The sequence below is a fragment of the Lolium rigidum genome, chromosome 1 (genome assembly GCF_022539505.1).
Source record: "Lolium rigidum isolate FL_2022 chromosome 1, APGP_CSIRO_Lrig_0.1, whole genome shotgun sequence".
NCBI lineage: Eukaryota > Viridiplantae > Streptophyta > Magnoliopsida > Poales > Poaceae > Lolium > Lolium rigidum.
The window spans coordinates 314,634,411-314,644,634 of NC_061508.1; the positions used below are offsets into that span (position 1 = coordinate 314,634,411).

Consider the following 10,224-nt stretch of genomic DNA (forward strand, 5'->3'; position numbering starts at 1 on the left):
AGGTGGATGTATCTCGATCCTTGGTCCCCCACTGCAGCAGGATAGCCACGACGCAGTCTTTGTGACGAGGAGACTAGCCTCTCCAACAGAAGTCAAACTGCCTTGCAGCCCATGGGGAGAGCACCCCCCTGGAACCGTTGGATAGGCCGAACAAGAGAGGGCATGATGCCAGCAATAGCAAGATCCAGAGTTAGCAGTTTTCTGCGTGTTGTGGCAAAAAAAGGCAGGGACATGACGAAGAGGAGATGTCGCGTAGTTTTGTTCCTCCAATCGTGAAGCAACCTTCATGATAGAGCCATCCACGGGCTTAACAGAAAATCCACCGCACGTACCCAAAAACTAGGAAGCTAACGGGAAGAGGCGGGAAATAAATCAAATCAAAATCAGCAGCATGAGACAAAGACAAAGAGCACCCGACACTTGATTGGGGAGAGAGATTAGCAAATGGCAACAAGGAAGCCTCGGAATCCAATTAATTATGTACTATTATTTGTTGCGAACTGAATTATGTACTTTTCTTTAGTATATATAAGGTTTCTAATGGTTCATTGGTTCCATATTATTTGCACTTGTATTGTGATCGTTTTTGGTGTATTTTAAGTTAAGGGACAGCCCTTCGACATGCTTCGGGACTTCTCAATTAGCAAAGTGCTGAACAAGCATGGATAGAATATAAATAGGATTGCAATGTCACGCCTAGTTCTATTTAAGTTTTTGTTTTGTTTTGGTATGCTCCTTTTATGCTTTATATTTATCACTCATCACATAGAGCACGAGCATCTAAGTCACACTCATTTATTAAACTTGTTCTATTAGTGGACTAACATTACTCTAGTGCTATATATACAAGCTCGAGGGCGCTCCATTCCGGCACTCACTCCATTCCCCATTACCTGGTCGACCATCTGCTCTCCTCGAGCTCAAGACTATAGCTAGCTAGGTAGACACCATGAGCGCCGTGACCATGATCTCCTCCGGTTTTCGTCCATGCTCTCTCCTCGTGGCAGCAACCCTGACACTGCTCATCATCCAAGCGCAGGGCATCACCAGGCACTACCATTTCAACGTACGTCTCCCCTTCCACTAGTTAGTTAGCTAGCTCCTTCATAGTAATCTGCATGGTGGATTTGCTGATTTTTATCACACCCGCGTACGGTGGTGTGTTCTTGATTGGTGCTTGTTAATGGAGATCAGGAGATGTGCGTGCAGGTGCAGATGGCGAACGTGACGAGGCTGTGCGGCACCAAGAGCATCGTGACGGTGAACGGGCGGTTCCCGGGGCCGGAGATCGTCGCCAGGGAAGGCGACCGCCTCCACGTACGCGTCACCAACCACGTCGCACACAACATGACAATTCACTGGTACACTTGACTTTCAACTAGCCTTAGCTTTTTACTAGTAACGTATGTTTTTTCCCGATCGATTAATAGTGGTGGTAACGTATGTTCAGCTGTGACCAAGCTCACTTGAATCAGTTCCTGCTTAGCTCCTTTTAAACGGCCGGTAGCTAGCTCTAGCTTTTAAGGCTGGTGCCAATGCATCACCCCACTATAGCCTTGCCACGTCAGCTTTTACCCTCACTCTCACCCCACTCTCACCCCACGGTGCCAGTGCACGGGCTATAGTATCAGCTCTCACTTCTCTCTCCTCCCTATCGCCCCCACTAGCACCGATATTGCCTCCCTCTCGCCCCGCTCTCGCCTCCAACGCGGGCTATAGGCGGGCGGTACCGCCCCTACCGCCGGGCGGTGGAACCACCGCCCGCCGCTAGCCTCTCGCCCCGTCGCGGGCGGTACCGCCCGCCCTCCAGCCCGCGTTGGCACCAGCCTAACTAGTAGTAACGGCTACCGTCGTCAAGCTTATCGCTGTTGTCGTGTTGCAGGCACGGGATCCGGCAGCTGCGGACGGGCTGGGCCGATGGGCCGGCGTACATCACGCAGTGCCCGATCCAGACGGGCCAGACGTACGTGTACCGGTTCACCGTCACCGGGCAGCGCGGCACGCTGTGGTGGCACGCGCACATCTCCTGGTTCCGCTCCACCGTCTACGGTGCCATCATCATCCTCCCCAAGCGCGGTGTCCCTTACCCCTTCCCGGCGCCGCACAAGGAGGTCCCAGTCATCTTCGGTGAGCCCTGATGCATGCATTCTCAGTGTTTCGAGCGTCGGCCATCACGAAGGCTTAATCTGTTGGGTTTTGCAGGTGAGTGGTGGAGGGCCGACACGGAGGAGGTGATGAGCCAGGCGCTGAAGGTTGGCGGACCGCCGAATATCTCCGACGCATACACCATCAACGGCCTTCCCGGGCCGCTCTACAGCTGCTCCGTCAAAGACACGTTCAAGCTGAAGGTGGCGCCAGGGAAGATGTACCTGCTGCGCCTCGTCAACGCCGCGCTCAACGACGAGCTCTTCTTCTCCGTCGCCAACCACACCCTGACCATCGTCGAGGTTGACGCCGTCTACGTCAAGCCCCTCACCGTCGACACACTGGTCATCTCCTCGGGCCAGACCACCAACGTCCTCCTCACCACCAAGCTGTTATACCCCAACGCCAGCTTCTACATGTCCGCCACAGGATACTCCGTCGACCGTCCCCCCGCCTACTTCGACAACACCACCGTCAGTGGCATCCTCGAGTACCGCAACCCGTCCACATCAAGCTTCCGCAAGGAGCTGCCGATCTTCAGCCCGACACTGCCTCCCTTCAACGACACCAAATTCGTCGTCAGCTTCATAACCAAGCTCTGTAGTCTCAACACGCTGGAGTACCCGGCGGCCGTGCCGCGGTCAGTGGACAAGCGGTTCTTCTTCACGATCAGCCTTGGCACACTCCCGTGTCCCGAGAACGCGACGTGCCAGGGCTTCCACGGCGGGCAGTACGCGGCAGCCGTGAACAACGTCTCGTTCATTCTCCCTTCCAAGGCGCTCCTGCAATCGCACTTCACCGACCAGTCCACAGGCGTCTACCAGCCAGACTTCCCGGCCATGCCACTCTTGCCGTTCAACTACACGGGGACACCACCGAACAACAGCAACCTGGGTACGGGGACCAGGCTGCTCGTGCTGCCCTACAACACCTCGGTGGAGCTGGTGATGCAGGACACCAGCATCGTCGGGTTCGAGAGCCACCCCCTGCACCTTCACGGCTACAACTTCTTTGTGGTCGGGCAAGGGTTCGGCAACTACGACCCGACCACCGATCCGGCCAAGTTCAATCTCGTCGACCCCGTCGAGCGGAACACCGTCAGCGTGCCTCCCGGCGGCTGGGTGGCTATTCGCTTCCTTGCTGATAATCCAGGTACCACCTAAAGTTACAATTATACAATCTACACGTGAGACAGAGCAACCTAACTAATAACAAAAATTCATGTGTGCCCCTGACGCAGGTGTATGGTTCATGCATTGCCATTTCGCGGTGCATACGGCGTGGGGGCTGAAAATGGCTTGGCTAGTGCAGGATGGTAGCAATCCCAATGAGAAACTGCTCCCACCGCCATCTGATATGCCCAAATGCTAGATGTAATCACAGCTGATGTTGGGCAATCAGAACACACACATAACGTGTGGTATGAAAACTGCAGCGGAATAAAGTACAACTTCACCTTCCTTTTTATGCCCAAATGCTAGGAGGAACTTATCACAGCTGATGTTTAGTTCTTGGGCAATTAGCGCATAACCTGATATTGAAAACTGATGCGGAATAGAGTACAACTTTAAAAACCCCTGTGGCCCCGCTGATATAGTTGCTCATCACAAAATTAAGGGTGTGACTATTTCGACTGAGTACTAACTTCGTTCATTTTCAAAAAAAAAAAACTTCGTTCTTAGTCAGGTGATGTCATCAAATCTCAGTTGCAACTCAAGTTACAACTTATAAGTAGGACAAATCACGATGCAAATCAAATGGTGTAGAACTTGACTGAGCACGAAGTTAGTTCTCAGCTAGGCAGGAACATATGCAACAGGCAGGAACATATATGGAGGTACCAGATGCCGAACTAAAGCCAATGTATGTCATCTAAAATATGTTTTTACAACCACAATAGCAAAAAAAAAAAGTAAGAATTCAACGACACCAAATTTTAACATGGAAAACTAAGGAGTACTTTGTGTAAAGACTTCACTAATACAAATTGTAACATGTATTAAAATCTTATTTCCTTATCATCAATTGTTTTCTCCATAGTTTGAAGCCATTAAACATACATCAATATTTCACTATCTTGGATGTCATCAACAAGATTTAGAGAAGAAGAGTTAGGGTTTGGAACAATCTAGCTAATGGTGATGTAACCATAGGTTGAAAGAGACAAAGTAGTAGATGTTTTTCTGAAACAAAGCAAAAGATTTACCATTTTCACTACTTAAGAGAGGTTTTTAGAAGTCTTACAAACCCGTCTTTGCCAAAGAGGACAAGACCACAAATACTAGAGAGCTACTCTCGCGACGTTACATTACTTAAAGCTTTGGCACCGGCAAGAACCACATAGCCGCCTCCTCTTTTATTTTCGAAACAAACATAGCGACGGTAATGGATTGGTTTCAAAAAACTCATACATTTCTTTCCTTGTAAATCTCCCAAGAAACGAGCATTCAAAGCGGGGCCAATGCATTTCTTGATTGTCCTCTCTTGTGTATGGCCTCAATCCACCACTCTTGACGGAATTAATGGACACCATGCCAACTTGACGAATTAATGTCCTCAAGACCAAGCCAAGACTTTAAGTTGGACCACACACGAATCGAGAAACTGCACTTGAATAGTAGGTGGGCAGCCGACTCATGGTGTTGATTGCAAATCTTACACAGGCAAAAAATTGCATCCTCCCCATGCAAGTCTATCCGCCGTCTAAACCCTGTTTTGTAGGATCTACCATGCAAAGATTTTGCATCTCGGAGGTGCCCAAGGTTTTCAAACCAAGGAAGGCATCAGAGAGTCGGTGAGCCCAAAATTTTCATCTCGTAAGCCGATTTTGCCTAATAGCAACCAAAGCTTGAGGGTCCATGTGAATGGAGGTGAGCATTTTCCAAAGCTTGTAAAATTGAGCAATGTAGTCAAAGGAGAGACAATCAAGAGTGTTGATTTGGGAGACCCAAAAATCATTTTCCAAGGCTTTATGCACCAAGCATTTTATTTTCTTTTTAGAGCGATTAAATAGAAGTGGAGCCACAAACTAATAGATGTAGACTTAACCATAGAGGAACACCCGTTGTGTAATAGCAAACTCTTCCTTCAACTTACTCTTCGACCTCTTCTTCCCTGAAGCCAAGATGGATTTTCAAGCATGAAGCATCCGCTGCGTGGTGTCTTTGGCTGTGTACATCCTAGGAGAGCTCTTGCTGCTTGTCGTGGTCTGGCATTTGCCGGGATCTGGATAGTGTGACTCAGCATTAGGGCCAAATCATTGCAGTTGGTGACTCCCAATATTATCTACATGCGAAAGTTTGGCTTCTCTCCTGATTTTGGTGGGGAGAGTTTGGGTTAATATATCCATGTTGTGCAGCTTATTTCCCTTGACTACTGAGAACTGACACTGCTTTTGGGTATGCTGGCTTCTCTCTTACAAGGAATAATCTAGCTAGCAGCTTGAAGCAATTCACGCACTGGTGGAAAAAAGGGCTTTGGTCGCGGTTGGCAACTGCCATTAGTCGCGGTGGCGCAACCGCGACCAAAGCTGCGCGACTAAAGGCCCCCCCCTTTAGTCGCGGTTCCTTACGAACCGCGACTAAAGGCCCGTCCACGTGGGCCGCAGGCGAGCGCCAGGGCGGAGGACCTTTAGTCGCGGTTCTTCTGGCCAGCCGCGACTAAAGGCCTCCGCGTAGGTTTAGGGTTTTAGCCCCCTCCCCCTAAATCTGGTTTCTTTTTAATTTGTATTATTTTATTTCTTTTGGGTTTTAATTCTGAAGGAGTTTCACATATTTAGGCCAACCGCGACTAAAGGCCTCCGCAGGGTTTAGGGTTTTAGCCCCCCTCCCCCTAAATCTGGTTTCTTTTTAATTTGTATTATTTTATTTCTTTTGGGTTTTAATTTTGAAGGAGTTTCACATATTCTACGGTACTGTATACATACATGCATATGAATGTACAATTTCAAACAAATTTGAAATTAGAACCAAAAAGAATTCAAGAGGAATATACAATATATATTCAATATCGGATGACCATATACAATATATATTCAATATCGGATGACCATATACAATTTTGAACAAGTTAGTTACAAATTCCGGTGCATATAAAGTTCTACGTCATCGTAATAGTGTTCTCCTTTAGGATCGATGACTTCCTCGCCAACCATCCAGCTAGTTCCTCTTGAAGTGGTCGGAAGCGAGCTTCCGGACTAAGCGTCTTCCGGAGGTTATTCCTCAGGATGTTGTTCTCACACGTCCGGTCCCGCTCATTGCAGTATCTCCGGATCCTCTCACAAACATAGTATCCACATAGGTTGGTCCCCGGTGGCCGAGTATCCCCGCCGTCCGCACCGCCATTTTAAAATGTAGCTCTTTTTTGAATTCACCGACCTTGGTATCTACGAACCGTCTCCAAACCCTACGAGGCAAAGAAAATTAAATAAACAAGAGAGTTATTAATTAGTTACTTGATATTAGGAAATGATGAACGAAATAGGCCGATCGATATAGAGCGCAAATGAATGAAAATAATTACTTTTGCATCATTTTTCTCATGTCGCCCCAAAGCGCCGGATCCATATTCGGAGAGTCGTGGACGAGAACCGAGGAGGTCTGAACTTTAATTACCATAAGAATCCAAGTGGAACCTGCGGACACGATACATGCACGATCATGCATAACTCATCGATTAGCCACATACCATGCATGGAGTAAACAAAAGAGAATGTGCTCAAGACAGAAACACTCACCCAAAATGGTAAGGAAATAGAATATCACTTTTCTCGTTGCTGTTTTCTAATAAACCGCCACAGGTCATCCTCCACGTCGGCGGGGTGGTGTTCTAACACATGTGAATTAACGATGTGTGGGTCAATGAACCCAACATCATGGATGTTCCTTATTCGCATTTCCCGCTTCTTCATTCTCGCATAATAGCGTACACAACAAGATAGTTAGGACAGTGCAGTGCAATGAACGAGATGGGGTAGAAATTAATAAATCACTTACGTAACGTAGCAACCGATGATAGATTTGTCGAGGTCGCGCAGATTGAACAGACTGGAACAATTCACTCAGAGGAATTTGTACCCAGTAATGTTTGAAGTGATGCTCATATCTAACTTCCGCATAGATATAGTCTTTGGCGTTTTTATGTTTTATGTAACCCTTGTACCAATTTAGCAGACCTAGCATTTGTCGAGGTAGATCCCCTTCTCCGCGCAGGCTCGACGAGAGGGCCATTCTTCACATATGTAAATACTACGTCCTTCATTGGCGCCTCATCAAGGCCTAGCGAGTGCACGAAGAGTGATACCTAACTCGGCCGCTTGTTCTCCGGCACTCGTTACGGTCAATCCATAAGCTGCCGCAGCTGCTATGATATCGGGGGCATCCGGATCGGCGGCTTGCACTATGAGCGGGGCGATCGATTGTTTACTTTGTTCCCCGAGCTGGGCAACTTCTTTCCCCTTTCTAATTTTGACTCGGCCTCGTCCTTCACGGCTTTCTTCTCCGCCAACTCTTTCCTCGTTCTTGAACGCGAGTGCTTGCCTACGAAGTTCACGTAAATAGTCGTCGAGCAGATTCTTCGCGGCTTGGGACGGTGTGTTCAAAAATGACTTAGCCCATCGCTTTTCCTTGTCGAATATACCGGCTTGGGCTCGCCCTCTATTTTCCTCTTGACGCTCGCCTTCCATTTCTCTAAATCAGCAGCCGCGCCCGCCTCGACTTCCTCGGCACTACTTTCCCAAGGCCTCGTGGGGAGAGGCTTCGGTGATACCTCCGGTACCTTTGTTTTCTTAGGTACGTAAGGGTCCGGGTTAATAACCCAGGACTGCTTCGCTTCTTCGCCGGAGGTGGATTGGGGGCGGTACCGGTGTCCGATCACCCGCCGGACGAGGACCGGGGGCGGCGGCGTGGGCCGACGTGAATGAGGTGTATTAGGTGAAGCACCACCGCCACCGTCACCGCCACCGCCACCGTCACCGCCACCGCCACCGCCACCGTCACCGCCACCGCCACCACCACCACCGTACGGGGTGGACTTGTTGGCGCCTCGCCCGGAAACTTGATAAATTTCTTCCGCCATAGAATGAACTCGGCGCTTGACATCTCCAAGTCTTTTCACCCCTTCAGGTGTAGCAATGTCAATGTCCAGGTCCTCAAACCGTTGGACTATCTCCTCCACCGTCACACGAGCATAGCCATCTTGAATGGGGTTGTTGTGGTGGAGTGCTCCGGTGGTAAAGCACCGCCGATGGCTACCTTCATGGACATGTTCCCGATAGGATAATACAGATGACATGCTTTCATCTCCTTTATATCGTCCACGGGGTAGCGAGGAGGCTCCGGTGCAGTAATTTCGACCACCGCAGGCTCCGGTGCAGTAATTTCTATCGTCGGTGCACCAGCCCGGTGAGGCCTCCGTGGAAGCCACGCTCGCTTCTTCTCTCGCTGGCTTCCGAGATCCATTGGATGATCTTCGAGCATGTCGCGCCCGAGCTGCATCTCTTTCGGCGACTAGTACACTCACGGTTTTCTTCATCACATCCATTTCGGTTACCAACTTCGCCACAACATCCGCATCCCGATCCATCTTTCTCTTACGGCTTCGTAACCGTACGGGTCATCGTTCCGGGGAACCCTATTTTCCACGGAATGGGCCCCATGCCTCGTATACGTCCTCCGTGTTCGGGATTCCCGAGGGCTTTTGTCGTGGCGTCGTTCTCTCCGTTGAACCCGATCCTCCCCTCTTGAGCCTCCCTCATTGCCTCAATAAGCTTTTGGGTGGGTGTAATTATTTTGCCCCGATAAACACACTCCCCGTCTCCGGGTTCGCCGATCCCCCATGCCCGTACCACCAGCTTTTGGCCCTTGGGTCCCATCCCTCCGTACCTGGACGGATTCCTCGCGCCCTCAGCCTCGTTCTCCATCTTCTCCCACTTAGGCTGCCAAAAGCGATACCCTCCCTGGCCCCATTTTATGATTGTACTCCTTCTTGGCCGCATTTTCCTTATTTTTTCTCGATAGTTCAAGGAACTGCTCCGATTTCTTTTGCTTCACAAATTCTGGCCAATCATGTTGCAGTTTCTCATATTGTCCTATGAAATCCGGAGTCTTGCCCTGGTTGACAAAGTCATGGGCTAGATTTTGCTTGTATTTCCGAATGCGTTGGCCATCCTAGAAAGAGCGAACTCGTTTGACTAGCTTGCGCCTCTCCTTGTTTTCCGCAATCTTGTTACCCTCCTCATCGTATTTGCGGTATTCCGGAGGTAGAACGAAATGTTCCATAAGCTTGTTGAAGCAATCTTTTTTTCTCTCTTATCGACAAAAGTGAAACCAACACGTGCCTTCTTTGGCTCATTCCACTCCTGGCGGGTGATCGAGACGTTGTCTCTAACAACGGCTCCGCATTGGCCGACAAACTTGGTGGCGTTCTTGCTGGGCTCCAGCGGCCTCGCCGGTTGCTTCATCGACAACATCGATGGTGCATGTTTCTCCTGCTTTCATCGTCTTGGTTGCGCCACGCTTTGACGACGTACTCGATTTTTTCGACGATCCGGCCGAGGGCTAAAATAAGAAAGAGAGTCGCGCGCGTTAGTACACACACATTTATTCAAATCAGTTAGTTGTATCACCAGACGCTCAATATGTATATATATATATATACCTCGGCGCCGGAGGTGGTTGCTACTTCCAATTGAAGATCGTCGTTTATCGACGTTTCTTCGGCATCATCCGCTTGCCGACGGCGCCCTTCATCTTCACACTCAAGGTTCAGATAAGAAGAGATATCATCTTCTTCTTCTCCGGTCGGCACATATGGAATATCGCCTTTTATGATGCCGAACATATGGTCTTCAGCGTCCGGATCATAGTTGTCCAGAATCGGGTCAGCTCTATCGTCCGCCATATGTCAGTCCTGAAAACATGTAGTCAAAACAAATTAATTAAGTGAAGAAGGGGTGGTGGCGGTGGCAAAAGGGCGGTGGCAAAAAGGAGGGGGCCGGCGAGCTGGAAGGGGTTGGGAGAGGGTGTCGCGGAAGAGCGCGAGACGGGGCGGTAGACGACGGCGTCACGGAGAGGGAGGCGT

General features: G+C 49.5%; 1 protein-coding gene across 1 annotated transcript; it reads left to right on the top strand.

The window, feature by feature from the left end:
* Positions 1-961: 961 nt before the first annotated feature.
* Positions 962-3,516, top strand: LOC124684182 (laccase-4-like). Its single transcript, XM_047218562.1, has 5 exons — positions 962-1,066; positions 1,210-1,361; positions 1,883-2,127; positions 2,203-3,297; positions 3,386-3,516. Exons 1-5 carry the CDS (start codon positions 965-967, stop codon positions 3,514-3,516), a joined length of 1,725 nt encoding a protein of 574 aa, XP_047074518.1. The 5' UTR covers positions 962-964.
* The last annotated feature ends 6,708 nt before the right edge of the window (positions 3,517-10,224 follow it).